The sequence below is a fragment of the Sceloporus occidentalis genome, unplaced genomic scaffold (assembly GCF_023333645.1).
Source record: "Sceloporus occidentalis isolate IW3139 unplaced genomic scaffold, rSceOcc1.0.p SCAF_2, whole genome shotgun sequence".
Taxonomy (NCBI): domain Eukaryota; kingdom Metazoa; phylum Chordata; class Lepidosauria; order Squamata; family Phrynosomatidae; genus Sceloporus; species Sceloporus occidentalis.
In genome coordinates this window covers 55,624,443-55,647,178 of record NW_028316982.1, presented here as the reverse complement: position 1 = coordinate 55,647,178, position 22,736 = coordinate 55,624,443, and the positions used below count along the sequence as shown (strand labels likewise).

At 43.6% G+C, this 22,736-nt stretch overlaps 1 protein-coding gene across 3 annotated transcripts in view; it reads right to left on the bottom strand.

Annotated features, from left to right (window-relative positions):
• The window catches only part of GIGYF2 (GRB10 interacting GYF protein 2), a 112,055-nt gene that overhangs the window by 26,309 nt on the left and 63,010 nt on the right, over positions 1-22,736 (bottom strand). For 2 of the 3 annotated variants that reach the window (XM_089509512.1, XM_089509510.1), the window contains exons 12-17: positions 21,192-21,382; positions 13,880-14,039; positions 11,899-12,065; positions 9,973-10,067; positions 8,025-8,132; positions 5,433-5,527 (exon numbers count right to left, since the gene is read on the bottom strand). In XM_089509512.1, the coding sequence (XP_089365638.1) occupies positions 5,433-5,527; positions 8,025-8,132; positions 9,973-10,067; positions 11,899-12,065; positions 13,880-14,039; positions 21,192-21,382 (816 nt within the window). The remainder of the gene's footprint in view (positions 1-5,432; positions 5,528-8,024; positions 8,133-9,972; positions 10,068-11,898; positions 12,066-13,879; positions 14,040-21,191; positions 21,383-22,736) is intronic. The other variant, XM_089509511.1, reaches the window with a different exon arrangement.

The following is a 22,736-nucleotide window of genomic DNA, read 5'->3' as shown; positions in this document are numbered from 1 at the left end:
CCCATTTGGAAAGCCTCTGAGCAGCCACAGGTAGTCCCTTTTTCAGTTCCGAATAGCACTGGAACAGTCTCTCGGAACAGCTTGAACCCGCAGTTCTGTCCAAATAATAGGCCAAAGCCCTCCAAACATTCAAGGTGTGCAGTCGACGTTCGGTATCGGTGGTCAGGTTCGAGGCCAGGGTAGGCAAAACAATGTCCTGACACATGTGAAAGGATGACACCACCTTAGGCAAAAAAAGTAATGTTGGTACGGAGGACAACCTTATCCTTATGGAACCTAAGGAAAGGCCGATCCCTGCGCAAGGCACAGAGTTCACCCACACGGCAAGCAGAGGTAATGGCCACAAGAAAGGCTGTCTTCCAAGTCAACTGTGGCCATGGGTTCGAAGGGTTTGGATTGCAAACAAGACAGCACAGCGTCCAGATGTCAGTACTGAGACCAGAGGATGGAGGTTGTTGCAACCCTTCAGGAAACTCTTCACCAGAGGGTCCCTGAAAAAAGATTTGCCATCAAATTGGAACTGAGAACAGATGGCAGAAAGATAACACTTGATGGAAGTGAGGCACAGCCCCGAATCCAAAAGTATCATCAGGAACTCCAACACTATTGGTGTCGACACTCGAGATGGAGAGAGGTCTCTTGCAGAGAGAAATCCAACAAACTTTTTCCATTTGGAAGTGTAGGATTTCTTGGTGGCCGGCTTTTCAGCAGCCAAGATCACCGTCTGTACTGGGGGAGGTAGCAAGTCTAGGGACAGAGCCTCCACAGGTAGATTTTCGATGCCCAGATGCCGAACCCGGCCGTCCTGGAGAGTGAGGAGATCCGGACGGAACCCGAGACGGAGAAAGTCTTTCTGGGAGAGATGGAGCAGGGACGGAAACCACGGTTGTCTTGGCCACAAAGGCGTGATCAGGATGGCATCCAAATGGTCTCTTGTAATTTTGGACACCACCCTGGTGATCAGTGGAAATGGAGAAAAGGCGTATAGCACCTCTCCTGACCAAGCGAAGATGAACGCGTCTCCAAGGGAGTTATCGTTGCACACTCGGGAACAGAACTGGGGACAGTGGCTGTTGAGAGCGGTCGGAAAGAGGTTGATCTGTGGGATTCCCCACCAACTGAAGGCGTCGTCAACCATCTCGGGATGGAGCCTCCACTCGTGGCAAATGGTGGAAGACCTGCTGAGCTGGTCGGCCAAGTCGTTCTCTTCTCCTGGCAAGTGGACTGCTTGGAGCAGAATCCCTCTCGGGATGCACCATTCCCAGATGCGGAGCGTGATGTTGAGCAGGGTCTGTGACTTGGTGCCTCCTTGTTTGTTGAGGTGGTACATAACTGTGGTATTGTCTTTCAGAAGAAGTACTACCTTGTTGGAAAGGTTTATCTCTAAAGCTCTCAAGGCCTTTTCCACAGCAAGCATCTCGAGGGCATTGATGTGGAGAGCTTGTTCATCCAGAGACCACTTGTCCTTGATGAAGAGGTCTGACGTGTGGGCACCCCAACCTTCCATGGAAGCATCTGTGGTTAGGGTGACCTGAGGCTGAGGAGGCAAAAAAGGCATGCTGACGCAAACTTTCTGGGAGTTGAGCCACCAGCGGAGCGAGCGGGAAACTGGTCTTGGTACTATGATCCACTTGGATGGGGAGTCTGTCACTTCATTGAAAGCCGACAGGAACCAAGACTGGAGGGGCTGAAACTGCAGCCTTGTGCACGGAGTCACGAACGTTGTGGAGGCCATGTGTCCCAGGGCTATTTGGACATTGCTGGCCCTCACTCACCTGTGGGCAAGACAAGCCTTGATCGCAATGCAAAGAGCATGGAAACGGTCTTGAGAGAGATAGGTGATATGGTATTCGGAATTGAGGACGGTACCCAGGAACCTGATCTGTTTGACTGGGGTGAGATGTGACTTCTCCAAGTTCACAACGAGGCCAAGGGACGAGAGGAACAACAAGGCGAAGTCGATGTCTCTCCGTAATTCGGCCTCAGAGGGGGCTGCAAGGAGCCAGTCATCCAGGTAGGGGAAGACTCTGGAACCTTGTTGGTGAAGGTAAGCCACCACTGGGGCCATGCACTTGGTGAAGACTCTCGGAGCTGTGGAGAGGCCAAAGGGAAGGACATTGTATTGATACATGTTGGGACTGATGACAAAGGACAGGAACCTCCGGTGACTCTCTCGAATCCCCACGTGGAAGTACATGTCCTTCAGGTCGATCGTCGCGAACCACAGGCCCTGGTGTAATAAGGGCAAAATAGAGGCAAGAGTTACCATGTGGAATCGACGATAGGCCAAATAAGAGTTCAGGAGTCGCAGATCTAAAATGGGTCTAAGGCCGCCATTGGTCTTGGGGACCGTAAAATATCTAGAGAAAAAATATATGGGGGCTTGTGAAGGGTCCATAGGTGAAATTGTGCCTTTTGTCAAAAGTGAGCGTACTTCGTCGAGAAGGGTGTTTGGGGTGGTGATGGTGGTGAAAACAACAGCTCCAGTTGGAGGGAGCTCTTCGAACTCGAGGGCATAACCACTACAGATGATGTCAAGTACCCAAGAGTCGGAAGTCACAGTGGCCCAGGTGTCTGAGAAGGGCCTCAGAATGTCACGGAAGGAGGAGCTGGAGGAGACAATGGAGCATACAGCAACCCTTCAGGATCTCTTCTTGCCCTGGTCGGTATCCTGTTTGCGGTAGTTCTTCCGGTACCGAGGAGGGGGCTGGCGGTGGCCAGAAGAAGAGAACTGGGACGGGTAGCGCTGCCTCTGGTGCTTCTGTTGCTGGTATGGGCGGTCTTGTTGGAAAGGCCGCTGGCCTTGGCCATACCACTGTCACTGACCTCCAAAACACTTTCAGAAAGAGGGTTGTGAAGACGTGGACATACCGTGTTTCTTGGCAGCCGCATTCATACGGTACTTGAAGTTGAGTCGCTTGTCAGTCTTGTGATTGAACAGGCCTGCCTCGTCAAATGGTATGTCTTCAATAGTGGCCTTTGTGTTCAGATTCAGATCTGAAGAACGGAGCCAAGCATGTCTTCTCCAGGCAATGGCAGCCACCATAGACTTGGCTGAGCAATCAGTGGAGTGCTGGGCTGAGGTTATTAGCCAGCTCCCAATAGAATGAGCATCATCTCTGATCTCCGTCAGGACGCCCTGACATTCATCTGGCACATCCGGAATGATAAGAGAGATCTGTCCCATCAAACACTGTAAGTATGCTCCCATACAGGCATTGTAATTTGCGACTCTGAGTCCAAGGACAGAAGAGGCATAGGCCTTCTTTGCCAGGCTATCAACTTTCTTCACCTCCCAGTCAGCAGGTGATGTGGACGTCTTCGGCATGAAGGACTGCTGAGACCCTTCCACAATAGCAGAGTTCTGCTTGGGGTGGGCAAAGAATCAAGAAGATTGGGATGGAGAAATCCAATACAAGGATTCAACCTTCCTGGTCGTGGGTGCCACAGAAGCCGGTGCATCCCAGGAGCGTTTGGCTATCCTTTCTAACGAGGTAGCCAAGGGATGGAAGCTGGTGTCGGGACCTTGCCATGAACCCACCTTTCAATTGGGTCAGCGGCATCATCCTCCATATAGGTGAGCTGTAAGTCCAACGCATTTGCCATCTTAATGTGCTCTGCAAAGGTACAGACGTCATCGGTGGGAGACGAAGCACCTGGTTGAAACAGTTCTTGGGGAGAATGTTGAGCAGCCTCATCCGCGGAGCCCGAGTCAACGTGTGATGCACAAGGGTCTCCATGCTGGGACTTGTCATGGTCCAAATCCGAGACGTCATCCGCCATTACTGCTTGAGAAGACGAAGGTATTGTCTGGGTAGCAGCGGCAACAGTGGAATGGGGTGTCAGTACCGAGGCAGCAGAAGGTACCGAAGCCGCTGGTGGTAAAGTGGATTTTGGCATTGGTGGGGCAGTGGATTTCTGGCCCAAGTGACGACGGACGACATCGTGACTGACAGAGACATACTGTCATAGAAAAGGTCAGAGGCCTCCTGCTGAAGGAAACACGGGGGCTGGTGAATCTTTGCATGATGGACTGGAACCCGAGGAACCGGTGTGGGAGACCGCCAACTTCAGGAAGAGCCTCTGCAAGGTGACATGGCTGCCAGAATGGCAGCGTCGACCTCTTCCTCAGAGATTTGATGGAAGGCCAATGTAGCAGGCTGAGAGGAAACCGAAGCTGAAACTGGTGTCCGATGGGTCTGGAGAAATTCAGGTTCGACTGGTACCGACAAGTCCCGTCTGGGTACCGAAGAGGTGGCATGGTCTTTAGAGGACGACTGAGCGCCATCAGGAATCTTGGTTCGGGCTTTCTTGGAGTGAGAAGAGCCATGAGGAGAACCTTCTCCCGAATCCAAGAGCCTCTTTTTGAGGAGGATTTGAAGCTCGAATCCCTTAGGGAGCTCGTATCCTTATCAAGGGCGGAATTCTTCTTGGAGCTCGAGTCCTTCTGCTAAGTCTTTGGAGGACTTAGACTTGGACTTCATCTGGCCTGCTCCTTTGGACCCAACATCACTTTCTGGGACAGAAACAGCAGTGGCACTTGGCTCAGTTGAGGAGCTCTGGGCCACAGAAGCAGCAGCCGTAGGTACCAACTCCAAAGCAGCAGGTGCAGAAGCGGAGCGGGAGGCTGACAGAGGCAAGAGAGCCTACTGGTACAAGGCAGCCCTGAGGCAAGTCACAATTTTTTCTGGCCTGGGGAGTCAGAGACTTGCAGAGGGCACAAGTCTTGGGACTGTGAGCCTCACTGAGGCAGAGAAGGCAAGAAGAGTGGGGATCTTGACAGGGGATCTTACTACCACGCACGTCGCACTTCTTGAACGGAGCCGGAGACATTGTGAGCCGAATCAGATTCCAAATCGAAGTCGTAAGAATGTAGAGGTTGGTCAACAATACACAGGGGGGTCAGATCAAGAATGGTCAAGCAAGCCGAGGTCGAGATTTTTTTAGAGAAAACAAGCAGATTCCAGCAGCGAAGTTCCTAAGCAGCTAACATGGCGGGAAAAAAGGAACTGGGGAAAGAGCGGGAAGACAGGGGATTTATAAGGGATGGGCGGAGCTACTGCCAAAAAGTTGCAAAGTTAACTTTTGCCAAGTAATTCCAGAAGTTTTCCGAGCAGCACTGCGCAGGCGCAGTACAACCCATTTGTATGATTCATAGAGACCACGAAGAAGAAACATGTATGGTATTCACATAATCAGAGACAATCTGACATCGTACAACTTATGCCAGGAAGTCATTGGGCACCAAGCACCATTCTGAATCACAGTTTGGAAGCTATTTGGAAAATAGCTTCAAACTGAGGCTTGAAATTCTGGTTTCGTGATCATTTACAAACTATGTTTCTTCATGCTGTTTTGGCTGTTTAGCAAACCATAGTTCTAATTATATTTGAATGTGGCCAATTTCAAAAGATGCAAAACTTATTTCCTACCTGTAGCCTGTGGAACAGGTGGCTGAAGCTCCCAAATTGAGCCAGTGTCTGTAACAGATCTTGTTACAGGTGGCACCATGTTCTGCTCAGCTTTTCTGTAATATAATAGTGAAGACTCAACACATCTGTGAACATCTAGAAAGCAATTCCATAATCACAAAAAGTCGACATGGGTTTCAGAGAAACAAGTCATGCCTGACAAATCTAATCTCTTTTTCTGATGAAATTACCAGCTTGGTAGATGAAGGGAATGCTGTGGATATAGTATATCTTGATTTCAGTAAGGCCTTTGACAAGGTTCGCCATGACATTCTTGCAAACAAGCTTGTAAAATGTGAGCTAGACAAGGTAACTGTTACATGGATTGCAATTGGTTGACTGGCCAAACCCAAAGGGTGCTCAACAATGGCTCCTTTTCATCCTGGAGAGAAGTGACTAGTGAGGTCCCACAGGGGTCTATCCTGGGCCCAGTGCTATTCTTCATCAATGACATGGATGACAGAATTGGGGGCATACTTATCAAATTTGCAGATGACACCAAATTAGGAGGAGTAGCAAGTACCTCAGAGGAAAGGATCAAAATTCAAAATGACCTGAATAGACTAGAAAGCTGGGCCAAAGCTAACAAAATGAAATTCAACACGGAAAAATGAAATGCACAGATATAGGATGGGGGACACCTGGCTGAACAAGACGTGTGAACAGGATCTAGGAGTCCAAGTAGACCATAGGTTGAACTTGAGTCAACAGTGCGATGTGGCAGCTAAATAGGCCAATGCAATTTTAGGTTGCATCAATAAAATATAGTGTCTAGATCAAGAGAAGTAATAGTGCCACTCTATTCTGCTTTGGTCAGGCCCCACCTGGAATGCTCTGTCCAGTTCTGGGCACCACAATTCAAAAAGGATGTTGAGAAACTTGAGCGTGTCCAAAGGAGGGCGACTAAAATGGTGAAGGGCCTGGAAACCATGACCTATGAGGAACGACTTAGGGAACTGGGGATGTTTAGCCTGGAGAAGAGAAGGTTAAGAGGTGATATGATAGCCCTGTTTAAATACTTGAAGGGACGTCATACTGAGGAGGGAGCTAGATTGTTTTCTTCTGCTCCAGAGACTAGGGCCCGGAGCAATGGATGCAAGCTACAGGAAAAGAGATTCCACCACAACATTAGGAGGAACTTCCTGACAGTAAGGGCTGCTCGACAGTGGAACAAACTCCCTCGGAGAATAGTAGACTCTCCTTCCTTGGAGGTCTTTAAACAGAGGCTGGATGGCCATCTTTTGGGGATGCTTTGATTTAGATTTCATGCATGGCAGGGGGTTGGACTGGATGGCCCTTGTGGTCTCTTCCAACTCTACGATTCTATGATTTCAACTTTTCTCTTTCCTTTCTCATCTTCTTTAAAACCAGTATTACTCTCAATTTTGCTATTAATGTCCAACGTTACTGAAGCTCTGAGCTTCACAAAATAGTTATTTATTAATTCTGACCAGAATGTCAGCATAGTCTGTTCTGGTACTGGTCAAGTAGTATACTAACCTTCAACTACTAGAATCAAATACATAGAAATGTCTAAGGAAGATAATCAAAGTGACACCCAAATGCTATTAAACTTTGTTACATGCTCTCCTTCAGAAAATTTTCGAGTTTCAAGTACAAAATATTGTATCACATTGGTGCCCCCCAGCAATCTGAACATTCTTTGAGTTGATGGAGACTTCCATCACTGAAACGGAGAGTGAGGTTATCTTTAGTAATTTTTCTGTCCCCACATAGCTTCCTGTACTGCCTCTTATGCTGTTATGGAGCATTTAGGAGGCACAGAGGAGGATGTAGTGGAAGAATCTCTGAAAAAACCTCCATCCCATTTCATTGATGGAAGCCTCTGGTGGATGAAACATCATTCCATGAGCACACCAACTGGATTCAATGTGCAGTAAGTATGACCTGGGGCAAAGTGAGTTTATTTTCAAAAGCCAGTCACCCTGCTATCCTCAGGAGCCTGGAGAGTAAACCAAGCCACCCCAAAAATCTCATCTTACAATTGTGTAATGCCAAGTCAGTTAAAAATAAATCTCCCATAATTATGATCTCCTCAAGAATGAGGAGGCTGACCTGGGATGCTTCACAGAAACTTGTCTGGGAGATGATAGTGCCCCAACATGGGTGCAGGCTCTCCCAGCTGGGAACTCTATTAGAAAGCAGGTGAGGGTAAGTGGGGTGGAGGGGCAGAGTAGCTATGGTCTACAAAGACCATCTTAATCTACTAGATACCTATTAGGAAGCTGAACCACACTAAATGTGTATACCTGAGCCTGTAGACCAGGGATAGAGTGTGGATTCTGTTGGTGTACCATCCACCGCATTGCCTAACAGAATCCCTGGCTGAGCTCATGGAACTGGGCTTGACATTGGTATTGAAGTTACCCAGAATTTTGAATTTGGGCAATCTCAGCATTCTATTTGAGATCAATTTGTCAGGTGCAGCTTGGCAGTTCATGGCATCCATGACAAACATGGGCCTATCTCAAATGGGTTCAGGGCCCATATATAGAGCACGTCCTGAAATGGCCCTGAAGCTTGTATTGTTACCTCATTTTAAGTGCCTGGAACTGCTGTAAAAGGAGAGCTGCCTGCTGCTGTTGTTGAGATGAAAGGGCTGCTTTTTGCTGCTGTGCCATTACCTGTGCATACTGCTGTCTGAAAATGAAAATAGGAGAAGTCCACTTATTTACATAATGATTAAAAACTTCTAATGTGTATCACAGTAATATTACAACAGAACAGGAAACACATACTTTATGAGAAACTAAAAAAATAAGATTCCAGAATAGTCCAAATGGGTATGTGCAGCTGCAGGAAGATCAATTTTTATGATTCACAGAGACCATGAAGAAGAAACTACCTTCCTATCATTATATCCATCTGACGTACACCCTGACTCTGCCCCGAGGCCGGTGTGATGCATACGGTGTGCGACGTCACAGGGCTCCTCTGTCACTGCGTCTAGATGAAAAGAAGCAGCACTGCCAGCTACGGCACTCTTTCTGCGGCGCAGAAAGGAGCTGCTTTTTGTGGAAAGGTGACATGAGGGCCACAGCATGCGGTTGCCCCAGTCTCAATCTGGCATTATGTTCCCTTTCCTTTAGTCCAGCTGGTGAATTCTGCCTCCCCCACTTCTGCTGTTGGGAACATCCCATGGGCACAACGCTACTCAAATTAGGTACTTAACCAATGAAAGAGAACTTAGAAATCAAGTCATCTACTTGAACCATTCTCTTCTACCACACTCATTTTTTTATTTTAAAGATATTTCCTGCTATGTAGAAAAATGTATTGTTTTATTCTTGAAAAACAGAATGGGTTGGAGGCAAATCATTGAACATGAAAAAAAGCTTACATCCCTACTCACCCTCCTCAGCAGCTCCCTCCCAAAAGTTCTTGTGTGGGTGTGGGGATGCTGCTAAATGGTGAGAGCTGTAGTGCAGGGGACAGGGGGAAAGATGGGTAGAGGCAATCTCTGCAAGTTGTAATACTGGCAATTACCTATATCTTTATCTCACTGATAAATAAACTAATTAAATATGTCAAGAAATTTCAATTAAGTTCCCACTGCTTTAAGTCAAATCATTCCCCCCCCCCAACACAAATTATATCACATTACATCAGCAAAAAATGCTTGCTTCCTGACTGTAAGAAAAGTCCTCATGTCACTTAGTCAGTGCTTGCAAGGCAAGCTAGGAGAATATTCATATGCAAACAGGAAAGGCTGTTATGCCCTACGTGTAAAATGACACAAATGGTTGTAGGAAAGGTAAGCAGTTTAGCCTGGATGGCCCTTATGGTCTCTTCCAATTCTATGATTCCAAACAAAGTATGGAGGCGTAACCATTTAACTACCATGATTCAAAATGATGACTATTTGAAGATTTATTGGGTTGTGTGTGTTTTTGTTAAAGAGGCTAGAATTAGAAAGGAAGGAAAGAAAGAAAAGACACCTTGACCTATTGGCAAGTTAGGAATGAAAAAACTAACAAGGAGAGGGAAGTCAATGCTTATAACCAAAAAGAACTTTGGGCTCCTGCCTTGAGCTGACAGCACATGGAATAAGCCCGTATGTTGTGCATTGCTCCTTCAGTCATCTAGAGAATGGCCTTATGAATGCATGCATGCATGCAACACTAACACAGACTGGAAAGAATCAGTGATATAAAGAAGCTTCTAGATAATTAAAGCAGTACAAATTAGCCAATAGCATATTTCAGTGAAGATTTATGTGCATGTGCATGTATATGCTTTCATAACTCAGTGCCTTCAAACTGACTTATGATGACACCATGAATTTCACAGGGTTTTCTTAGGCAAGGAATACTCAGAGGCGGTTTTGCCAGCACCTTCCTCTGAAATATAGCTGATAGCATCTGTTATTTGTTGGCAGTCTCCAAACCACGTCCTGACTAGAACAGACCTTGCTTAACATCTAAGATTAGATGGGATCTGGGGCCTTTTAGGTATTTAGGCTTAACCAATGAAGACTTACTGTAATAAAAATTGCTGGTACTGAAGGTGCTGCATTTGATACATGGCCGTGAATTCCTGTTGTCTAGTGAGTCGCTCCTGATCCAGCTCACCCTGCTGATACAAACAAACCATCAGCTATACATTGACAACATAGATCAACTACTTTAATGCATTATATATTTAATAGAAAGGGCTTTCTCAATAATAACTCAGTGGTATTTTTCAGCTTCTATTTAGTCTACTAAAATTGGAATCATATACAATGCTGTGGCATACTCTATACTAATAAGAAAATATAACACCAGTTCTGTCATAAAGGAAGTTGAATTTTGACTTGCATCCATTAGGAAATTTAAGCAAAGAGCAAGTATCAATTTAGTTATATATATAATTATTCTGAGAATAATGGGAAGAGATCCTGCTTTCTCTGCAATCACTCAGAATTCCTAGTCAGCCTCACTCTGTTAGATTTCATAAGACATTGCACATTCACTTTCAAGACCATTTTTTGCAGTTACCAGAATCAGAACAGTGGTTGTAATAGCAAATTCTTCAGATAATGTTTGTACTCTGTACCAAACACTATGTCTGCAGTGAGTCAAAGAATACACACAGCTCTGATTACAGTTAAGACAATGAAATACTTTGTACATGGAGAGGGCTATTAAAAAAAACTGTATAGATTATTCTTAAAAAAAAAACAAGTAGAAATGACTGTGTGAAGTGGGAAATTAAGGCACATATATAGTAGGACAGACTCTATGGGCCACACTGCATGGCAACGTAAACCGGAGCCAGTGCCCCTCTACAGGCACATACTCATCTGCCTAAAGGAACTGTCTCTCCTAGCATTGAGAAAACAGGAAGTGGATGTATCTCATATGCTCATCCAAAGTGTAAAAAAAACAAAAAAAAAACAAGGCAGGGAAGAATTAAAGAGGACAGGGACAATGTCCTCTTTAAGAACAGAAAGGAACATTGGGTCTTACCTGTGAGATGTTCGTTTTCAGCGATGTAGGTGGAAATATCCTATATCTTTTTTCCTGCCTATTTTGGAGCAAGAGATGCAATCAACCCACGTTATAGGATGTTTCCACCTCCATCACTGGAAAAAAGAAGGGGATAGAGAGAAAGGAACTGAACCCTTCCCACACGGCATCTGACTCCATCCTAGCCTCTGAGGGGGAGAGAAAGGAACTGAACCCTTCCCACAAGGCATCTGACTCCATCCTTGCCTCTGAGGGAGAGAGAAAGGAACTGAACCCTTCTCACAAGGCATCTGACTCCATCCTAGCCTCTGAGGGGGAGAGAAAGGAACTGAACCCTTCCCACAAGGCATCTGACTCCATCCTTGCCTCTGAGGGGGAGAGAGGGTGGGCCAATGCCATCAGGCCTATCCTTAAGATACAGAGCCCTCCATCTGTTCATCTGCCTTGGTCCAGGCCTCAGAGGGAGAGAAGAATGCTGGACCTGATCCTCTCCCCCCCCCCCCACCATTCCATTCTCCTTTTGTGTCGTGTCTTCTTAGATTGTAAGCATGAAGGCAGGGAACCGTCTAATTAAATGATTTTATATACAGTGCTGTGTAAATTTACAGCGCTATATAAATAAAGCTTAATAATAATAATAATAATAATAATAATAATAATAATAATAGAGAATTAGGAGTTCTAAGGACAAGCCCAATTCTTCTGCCCACCTGAAGCTTACATAATAACAGCTGAACTAGCAGCAAAGCAAATTGTTGCCTGTTTTACTACCAATTACTATCAGCACATCATCCTTTCTGTGTAGGAGGCCTGTTACATCTTGCTTATAGCTGAACACTGTCACAGAAACAGTGCTCCTAAAGGCCAATATAGCATTGTGCCTTGTTGCACAAAAGGATATGAATTCCTATAACTAATATATCTTTCTAATTAAAAATGCATTGTCATGTATTTACCAAATGCAGAGGCGGTACTGGTCCTGGAGTAAAAGGGACTCTGCCCCACATTTTCATGATATCTCCAAGAGGCTGGAAGCTTTCATCACATGCTCTTTTCACCAGCAGTGACATTGTGAAATACCCAGCTTGGAACCACTCTGTCATTTCCTGGTTACTGAATGGACCTGCAAAATCACCCACCAAAACATAACATGGTGACAAAAGTTGAAATTCATGGAGACAAGGACAAAATTATAGTGAGTGCTCTGCCCAAGAAACATAGCCAAGATACAGTGTAAAGCCACTCTTAAATATACAGTCAGCCCTCTCCTTACACGGGGATCCGTTCCGGATCCTGCCGCATAAGGTGAATTCCGCCTATGCTCAAGCCCCATTGGAAACAATGGGGCTCATGCACAGTGGTGTGGTGGCGCGCACCAGGCGCGCGCCCCCATTCAACTGAATGGGACATGCTGCCCCTTCCGCCCCGCGTGCTCCCCACGGCTTGAGCGCATACACTCAAGACCGCGTATGGCGCGCCTGTATATGGCACAGGCGCGCTATATTAGTATTTCAATACTTAGCAGGCATTCATATGACATTTGATATTTAATGTTTATATCTTTCATTTTGTGCTCACTAATATGTGTGGCAGATTATTCAAACAGTGTGTGACTGATCTATGGTCACCTATGGCTTAATAAGAATTTGAATCAGATCTTTCCCAGTCCTAGTCTGACACTCTAATACAATGATGGTGAATCTTTCCGGGGCTGCGTGCCCGAACTAATTTTTTTCTAGCACCAGACAGCATCTGATGTTGGGACTTCTGCCCTCCAAGGGCAGGACTTCCGGGCAGGACTTCTCCCCCTGCCCTTTCCCTGGCCTCCAGTTGTCTCTAAGACAGCTAAAAGCTGGGGAAGGTCTGGGAATGGGGGCAACAGACATGTGCTGGTTGCTCTTCTTCACCCTGCCTTTCTTCAGCCTCCAGCTGTCTCTCAGAGATAGCTGGAAGATGGGAAAGGTCCCTGAATAGGCACGCACCCATTCCTCCTCCTCCTGGACCTTTCCCAGCCCCCAGCAGCCCCTCCGGAGGCAGCTGGAGGATGGGAGGAGGAATAGGCACATGCCCGTTTTCCTTTCTCCCCGAGCTTTCCCAACCCCCAGCTGTATCTCTGGATGCAACTGGGAGCCAGGAAAGGCCCCTGCAGAAGAGAAGAAATAGGCACGCGGTGGTTGTTCCTTCTTCCCCCGCCTTTTTTCCATCCCCCAGCTGTCTCAAGAGACAGCTGAAGGCTGGGTAATGGCAGGGAGGAGGAGCATCGGGCGCATGCCTGTGGCTCCTTCTCCCCAACACCATATTCCAGTTTCTCACTGTCTCAGAGAGACAGCTGAAGGCTGGAAAATGACAGGGAGAAGGAGCAACAGGCAAGCGAGCGCCTGTTCCTCCTCCTCCCGACCTGTGTCAGGCAAAATGGCATCATGTGCCACCAGTGGCACACAAACAAACAAAAAATAAACAAGCTTCATTTATATACCGCTTCATACCGCCTAAGCAGTGTCTAAGTGGTTTACAACTGTAAGCTAATTTGCCCCCAACAATCTGGGTACTCATTTTAGCGACCTCAGAAGGATGCAAGACTGAGTCAAGCTTGAGCCCTTTTGCTGGTCTTGAACTTGCAACCTTGTGGTTTTGAGTGAGTGGCTGCAGTACAGGCATTTAACCACTGTGCCATCAGGGCCACATGCCATAGGTTCACCATCACGGCTCTAATACAAACCAGACTAGTTCTCAACATATGGCCTGTGTCTATAAAACACAGTAGTTGACAATATTTCCAGATGGGAACATTTATTGTAAATAATTCCTTCTACTACAGCCATGAAATCTTCTTCTTCACCCTGATTCTCCTTATTCAGAACCTACTTTTAAGTGACTTCTGTTAATATTCTAGGAACGTAAAACTACTTTGATAAAGAGGCAAGGATAACAGCATACCCTGAATTTCTCCTTGTGGATCTTTATAGTACCACTTTTGCAGAGCCTCTGGGTGCAGTGATACTGAAGTACCCTTTGCTCTTTGCTCTTGAAGCTTGGCTGCTAGTCTTTCATCATCCAGGGCACTGTCCTGCAAATATGCCACCATTTTTTCTGCTTGCTGCAAGAAGTAAAAGAGGAATACTTTAAGAATTAGGGGCTATTGTCAAATTAAACAGTCACTAAAATAAGGCTGAATTTGCCAGAGTGCCTTATGATCAATACCTTCACAGCCAGTGAATTCATAGATAAAAAGAAAAGAAACCCTTCTTGAAGAAATTCTTAAAACTTACATTAGGATTCTTTACTAACACTGTTGCAATATGTTCAAAACTAACCTAAATTAATACAGTAGTCTTGTACCTGATGTAGAGAACCAGCCTAAAAGCACATCTGTGTTGCTGTAGCATAATTTAATATCCATCACATCATATACTAATGATTATACTATAGAACAGATGAGTCATGGAATCTATTTATTTTTTCTTTCATTGAACATATAGCCTATTTTTCCATTGCAGAGAGTCCTCAAGATGGCATTCTCTGAAGATGCCAGCCACAGATGCTGGTTAAACGTCAGGAATAAACTCTTCTAGAACATGGCCATAGCACGAAAAACCCACAAAAAACTATAGTCCTCAAGATAGCTTAACTGAATTAAAATATATGGTAAAATACAGTATTCTAATTAAAACACAGTAGCAAATCAGTTAAAAACTCATCAGTTAAAACAAATGACACCTATAAGTTAAAACCTACCTGTAACAAACAGATGGAAAGTTAACAGCCTGTGTGAATAATGTTTTTGCTTCAACAAACATGGAGCTAACTTAGCCTCTCTTGGCACAATGTTGCAGAGTCTGGAAACAATTACCAAAAATTCCAATATGGACTGAAGGTATTTACCTGTCTGCCCTCTTTATTCTTGCTGCTTTGTTTTTGTTTTTGACTACCTGCGTTCACTATAGCTTTAGAAAAATCTCATGATCTAGTGAAATTTCTTAGCTATCATCATCACCATCATCATTCTTCCCTATCTGTGAAATTGTGGCAACACATGCAGTTTTACAAATTATTTTGACATGGCGTCCAGCATTACTGGTGGGAGTCAAATGGAAAAAAAAACCCACAATAAATTAGCTTGATGGCGAGGGATTACTCGGCAAGTTAAGCAGGATTTGTTTGTATTGTTGTTGTTGTTGTGTGCCTTCAAGTCATTTGTGACTTATGGTAACACTAATGTGAAGCTATCATGGGGTTTTCTTGGCAAGATTTGTTTAGAGGAGGCTTGTCTTCCCCTGAGGCTGAGAGAATGTACCTTGCCCAAGGTTACTCAGTTGGTTTCAAGCCCGAGCTGGGAATTGAACCCTGGTCTCCAGAGTCATAGTCCAACACACAAACCACTACAACACGCTGGCTCTCACTTGTTTATATAATGGGATCTAAATCATCAACAGTACAAAATATCTAAATTTCGTGATTGAATGTCTAAATAAATGCTCAAGAATGTGGTAACGATTCTTACAGAAGTGAGGGCTACCACATGACCCTCCTGACTTATCAGAAAAGCCAGTTGGGGAACTGGTTGAATGAATAGAGGAAGAAGTCAATGCCTTGCTGCAAGACAGGGTTCCATCATGCCTAAGGGAGGCTGTTATAAAACCAGCTGAAAAGTCCTCCTGGGATTCTGTCATATTGCATATAGTGGCCAGTTTCCAACACTCCATTTTTGGGAAGGCACTGAATCATGTGCCTTCAGGGATTTCTGAATGAAATTGATTATTTTGTCTATGGCTATGGGACAAAGGCAGCTTTGGTGATCTTGGTGGCTGAGGTGTGCTGGGAACTAGACAGGGAGATTGTGTTCCTGTTGGTTCTGTTGGATGTTCTCTTGGGAACTTTTAATACCATTGACCATGGTATCCTTCTGGGCCACCTTACTGGGACAGGACTTGGACACACTGTTTTACAGTCACTGTGTTTCTTCCTGGAAAGGCAAACCCAGACGTGTTATTGAGGAATGCCTGTTTGACTCTCTGGCCACTGATCTGTGGGGTCCTTCCAAGGTTCTATTTCATTTTCTATGCTATTTAACACATACATGAAACCATTAGGAGAGGTTGTCCAGTCTTGGAGTGTTGCGTCCTTTCCACCTTTATCCAAGAAAGCTGCCTGGGATCTAAACTTGAGCCCGTCATCAATTATGGACTGGATGAGGACAAACAAATTGAAATATAATTCAGAAAAGACAGAGGTCTTCCTGGTTAGCTGAAAGGCAGATTAAGGAATAGGGATTCAGCATGTGCTGGATGGGGTTACATTCCCTCTGAAAATGCAGGTCTGCAGCTTTGGTGTACTCTGAAGTCAACTTTGAGCCTAAAAGCCCAAATTTTGACAGTGGCATAGTTGAGGCTTGTATGCCAGCTGCATTCATTCCTTGAGATGTTGAGATGCATGTGCCTTATTTACATCCCATTCAGATTCCTGTAATACCTTCTACATGAGGCTGTCTTTGAATTATTCAGAAAGTTCAGCTCATCCATTGGCTGTCTGTGTTTCTGGGCACACTTCAAAGTGCTGGTTACAATATACAAAGCCCTATACAGCTCAGGTCCAGATTAACTGAAGGATCTTATCTCCCTATGGTAGCCTGCCCATGTTTTGAGATCTTCTGTGGACATGTTTATCTCTGTTTCACCACCTTTTACAGGTACTTCTGACTGGAACATAGAAATGGGCCTTCTTGGTGGCTGCTTCCAGGATCTGGAACTCCATTCCTAGAGAGTACAGACTTGCTATCTTTTCAAAGGCAGGCAAAAAGCTTTTTTTTTTTTTTTTGGGGGGGGGGCACTTTGAGTGTTGGCTGTTCCAGGGGATAGGGCTTTTCATATGCTGTGTTATTTATATTTGTTGTTATTTTTAATGATATATGCTTTTAATTACTTTTAATGTTATTGATACTTTAATTACATTTTAACCTTTGTATGATGTAAATATTTTAGCTGTGTCTGTTTTAACTTTCATAAACTGTCTTGAGTTCCAGTCTGGGAAAAGGGTGGAATGTAAATAAATACAAGAAAAAGTAGCAGTAAATGGAAAAGTCTACAAAAACAGAATACAATATACAGTTGGTATGACAGACTTCATTTTGCCATTAACCAGCAGTTCATATTTATTTGCTGTATATACAGACATTCTATCAAAACTCCCATTAATGGGGCCATATGATCAATTTCTGAACATACTTAAACCTGTTTCTTTAAAACTTTGTTAACTATACAGTCGGCCCTTCTTATACACGATTTTTATACACGAATTCAAGCATACACGGTTTGAAAATGTTCCCAAAAAGTATAAATTTCAAATATCAAACCTTGATTTTCCATTTTTTATAAGGGACACTATTTTTCTATGTCATTATGTTATTTTCTATGTCTATGTCATTATATTTAATGGGACTTGAGCATGCACAGACTTTGGAACCAAACCCCAGCGTATAACAAGGGTCCACTGTACTTATATACTAGACTAAGTTATAAGGAATGGTCTACAACAAAATCAGATAGGTTAACAGAAACAGAAACATAGCTTTGGCAACTAAGCATTCCCTTTCTTTGTATAATTAACTCAGCTATCACTAATTCCCAGCTTGTGTAAGACAAACATCTAAAAAGAATGGAGGAGGCTTTTGACAGCCAAAATCATCTTGGTCTAACATTAGTGACTACAGGCTCTTCCCCTCATCAGGAAAAAAAGCTTTCTCTTTGAGCTCTACCTTGCTTGGTTTTTTTACACTTTGATGCACAGATTTGCCTTGCCTATTCCTTCATCTGCACATATAACTGTCAAAGCCAATGGAAATGATAGAAGGACTCTTGCTTTCTCCCCAGTAAAGTGAAAGCTTTCTTGCCTTGAGTAGAAGCATCTTCTATCTTAACTGTAAGAACTGCAACAATCAATAGACTGTGATTGTTTACTCTTTTACTCTGTTCATCTGCCAGAGCCTTGACTATAAGGAAAGTTTTAGATGTTCCAAAGGCATCCTAACATGGCTTTTTAAAGCAAAGTTACTTCAGAACAGGGCACTAAATTTGTAATAGCTTCCTAGTGTTTCTGTCATCTGTTTCTCCAAGATCATATAACCAGTGTTTGTTGTTGCTGTGTGCCTCCTCGTCATTTTTAACTTATCATCACCCTAAGATGAACCTGTCATAGGGTTTTCCTGACAAGGTTCCTCAGGAAGAGTTTGCTATTGCTATGCTCTAGGGCTGAGAGAGTGTGACTTGCCCAAGGTCACTCGGTGGGGTTTGATACTTGAGCAGGGATTTGAACCCTGGTCTCGAGTCGCAGTCCAGCACTCAAACCACTATACTATACTGGCCCTCTATAACTGGCCAACTGGTAGCCATACCACTATCAGGTATTTCCTCACTCATGGGCCACTTTACCTTCCAATCTCAGCCAGGTTCCATGGAGCCACATGACAAGTGACAACATATGCTACTCTAGCGCACTCAGCAAATGTCACTGATGCCCTAGTCTCTTCTAGGAAGTCTGCTCTGTGTGTTTTCAAGACTATGTGGAAGAGCTTCATCAGCTAGTTACAGTAATCCTAATCCAATTTTTCTTTGAGTACTATGCCCAGTGATTTCCAGAGTTTAGAGGAGATTTGAGGGGTGGGTGGGGGTGTTTAAATCTAATGTTGTGTACTGGAGGCCTCCAGAAATAGCAATTGACCATCTTTAAGAATTTATTCACCTACAAATATTTATGGAGGATATGGAGATTAGGAGAGCTAGGGGATTGCAAAAAAGGAACTGGAGTTGTATGCAATGCACAGCCTAAACTTTGCCATTGTGTCCTATGTAAATGTCAACTCTAACTTTTATGTGCAGAAACATAGCTGGTTTCCACGGGCTTCTGCCATGATATCAGCTACAAACACCCAGAACCCTGCTTTCTGTCTCTGCCCCCCATTCACAGAGAAAAGTAAGCATGATAAACTTAAGTATGGTGATCTAATCTATCTGAAATTCAAACCTTCTCAGAATACACTGAAATATACGTACTCATATGAATCAACCAGCTCACAGTAAACATTAGATAAAGATGTGATTATAAACACAACTTTCTTAATTGTGAGTTAACTTTATATAAAGATTCGTTTGAACACAATAATTTAACTTGTGCCTTAAATACAGGAAATTAATACCCCCCCTACCCCTTTGGCATAAGGTACTGAAGACTTCATCACTCCCTTTGGTCAGTACACTAATCTCATTCTGAGCACATAATCTAATGATTTTGATCTTGAATCATCATGTGCATCCTTGTTTCATGTATTCTGAATTTCAGTTGTCCTCTGCAGTGGATGGGTCTTGAGATCTGAACCAACTCTCTATACCAAAATTCAGAACATGAAACTTAGTTGTTTTCCTTATTTTATTCTGGGCTGAAAGAGAATATTTCAAGTACAAGATCTAGGCATGGGATACATATCCATTCTCTGTGAGGCTAGGGTTGCCAATAATTCTCTACTATAAACCGGGACAAAATGTAGGACAAAATTTAGACCAAAATATAGGACAATTGTAGGATAAAATTTAGCCCAAAATGTAGGACATTTAAGAAAAATGGAGGACCTTGAATGTCCTACATTTTGGGCTAAATTTTATCCTGCAATTGTCCTATATTTTGGTCTAAATTTTGTCCTACGTTTTGTCCCAGTTTATAGTAGACAATTATGGCCACCCTATGTGAGGCAGAAGGAGAACTAATTTCTAGGGAAGTAACAAGAGGTGCCACCTAATCTAAGCACAACCAAGACTTTCTTTGGGAGCGCTTGCTTCTTAGTGAATGGACCAGAAAGGCATCCAGTGCCTGAACAATGACAAATAGGTAGAATGTTATTACATCAATATTTTAAAACAGTAAAACAAGGAAGGTATAATAGGAAATGTGCAGAGCTAGTGTGGTGCAATGGTTTGAGCACTGGACTGTGACTCTGGAGTTCAAATCCCTGCTGGGCTATGGAAACTTGCTAGGTGATCTTGAGCAAGACATATTCTCTCAGGAAACCCCTCTTTGAACAAATCTTGCCAAGAAATCACTGTGATAAGTTTGCCTTTGGGTTGACCAAAGTCAGAAATGACCTGAAGGCAAACAATAATAATAACTGCAGAAAATGTGGTAATTAATTCAACAGCTACCAATGGATCCTATCACAGTCATGCCTGGTACATAAAACTTCACTCCAAAGGAAATGTGTGTTATCCCCCTCAGAACAGTCTTGGCTGGGTAACACCTTTATGCTCAGGAGGGCTGTGGGGCAAAAATGGTATAAAATGGCTAAATTGCACAGTAAGTTGTTTTACTGTCAAAAGTTTTATAATTGTTTCAATAGATGCTCTTGTATTCTGTTGCTTTTTGTAATTTTTTTAAAAAATATATATTGCTATTATTGCTTGAAATTTTGAAACAAACAGTGAAAGACAAGTATTTTAAAATATTAATTTCAGGCCAGAGGCATAAGCTTATTAAGTATGCATCAGAATCTGGAGTAAATGGAAAATGATGAGAAAAAATTGTTCAAATTTTTTTTTATTATCATTACTTGCGGTTCTGGAAAAGAGAGGTTTTGGTTCTCTGTCTCCAAAGTGGAAGTCATAACTCTCTTTCTTGGTGACAGTGAATAATTTATGTAGGAAATTTGAAGCAAGACTTGCATGCCCATCTAAAACCCTATAACTAGTGAATGTCTAAACCAGGAATTTTGCTTTCTAATATCTTTTACTTGAGATAGTCCTAGGTACTGTTAAGAGCTTAATTTGAAGTAATGTTGCTGCTGGAGCCAATCAGGCTATAAGGAGAGAATCAAAGTACTGCAAATGCTGACTTGGATCCAAATAATTGAGTACTATCTTCTATACATGTTCAAGATTATCCTGGCCATTCTTTCCGCTGTAGCCTCTTGTTTTCCAAAAGTTACCTTTGAGGATTGGAAGAGCCTTTGGAATGATGTGCATATAGCTTGAGAGGCTGCAGCTGGGATATATAGATGGGGACATGTGAAAGCTGATGACCCCCTTTCATTCAAACCATTATCTAAACATTAATGTTGACCATTATCATTTTACTATTATAAGATTAGGGTACAAACATAAAAACTACATGATAAAAGAAACAAGTGCTATTTTCTTTAAGTCTTGGGGGAAATGTAACTAGCAGAATTACAAATGAAAAACAAATTTGGTGATTCACAGAGGCACTCTACCTGTTCTAAATGTTTAAGGCCCTCTTCATCATCAGGATCAGTAGGAATATTCCCCATGCCTGGAGCACCTGTGACCAACATCTGAACTGGTCTTAAGGCAGAATTTGGATTAGACTCTGAAGTAAGTAGATGAACAGGGGAAGCTGCTTCTGGAGGAATCTGTGATAAAGGCTGGACAGCAGAAGCTGGCTCTATGGGGGGAAAAGAATTGATATGAAATGCCTTTTTATTCCCCTTGACTCAGAAACTGTTAATTTCCATAGAATCATAGAGGTGGAAGAGACCACACGAGCCATCCAGTCCAACTCCCTACCATGCACAATCAAAGCACCCTTGACAGATGGTCTTCCAGTCTCTGATTAAAAACCTCCAAAGGAGACTCCACCACCCTCCAAGGAAGTGTGTTCCACTGTAAAACAGCTCTTATGTTCAGGTGGAATCTTTTTTCCTGTAGTTTGAATCCATTCCTCTGGGTCCTATTCTCTGGAGCAGCAGAAAACAAGCTTGTTCAATCCTCAATATGACACCCCTTCAAATATTTAAACAGTGCTGCCATATCACCTCTTAACCTTCTCTTCTCCAGTCTAAACATACCTAGCTCCCTAAAACTCTCCTCACAGGGCATGGTTTCCAGACCCTTCACCATTTTGGTCACCATCCTCTAGCTTTTGATTTTGTTAACAACTGAATTTCTTGTCCCCAGTATATGCTTCTTATATATTTCAACAAAAAGACGGGGGGGGGGGGGGGGGGAACCTCCTTTGAATCTCCTGTATCTAATAATAATAACAATATTTATTTTTTCAGCCCACCTCTCCCATTCGGATCAAGGCGGATTTCTCTAGTTTCTAGTTTGCACACATAACATTATTTGAATATTGCAACAGATCGCTTAGTTTGCATAATTAAAAGCTACAAATGGAAATGTTTCACACTAACAACATAAAACTGGCAGTGTAAAAGTCAGATACTCACTAGTTGGTCTACCGTATACCGTATATACCCGACTATAGGTTGAGAGATTTATCCTCCAAAATGGACTCCAAAATCCTAGGCAGACGTAGGGCAATACAGTAATACAGTAAGGATCAGCCTCCAAGGATACCCAAAACAGTGGGACCTCAAGTCCTGTTGTCCCTAATAGCTGCATGGGGGCTCAAAGCAGCTCACAATTTAAAATGCCAATGCAAATCAAATATGATGGCTTGAAGGAATTGGGAGGTGAAGATAAGCAAAACAGGCTCACAACAAGGAAAAAAAAAGTAAAACAGACTCACATCAAGCAAGCAGAATTCCCCCACAAAGTCTTCTTTGTTCCTGGGCTCCACGTGTGAGCCTTGGGCTCATTGCTCCTGGACCCCCAAAAATTGTCCAGAGTGTGCTGCTGCCGCCGTCTACACAACCCTCCTCAGACCTGTGTTTACATGAGGCTAGGAGGGGATATGGGCCTCTTTTCAGGCTGGGCTACAATCTTAGCCCAGTGTCAGCAAGCGTACAGCCCAGCTGCATAGCCTCTTCTTCTCCACTGCATTGTTCACCTCCAAG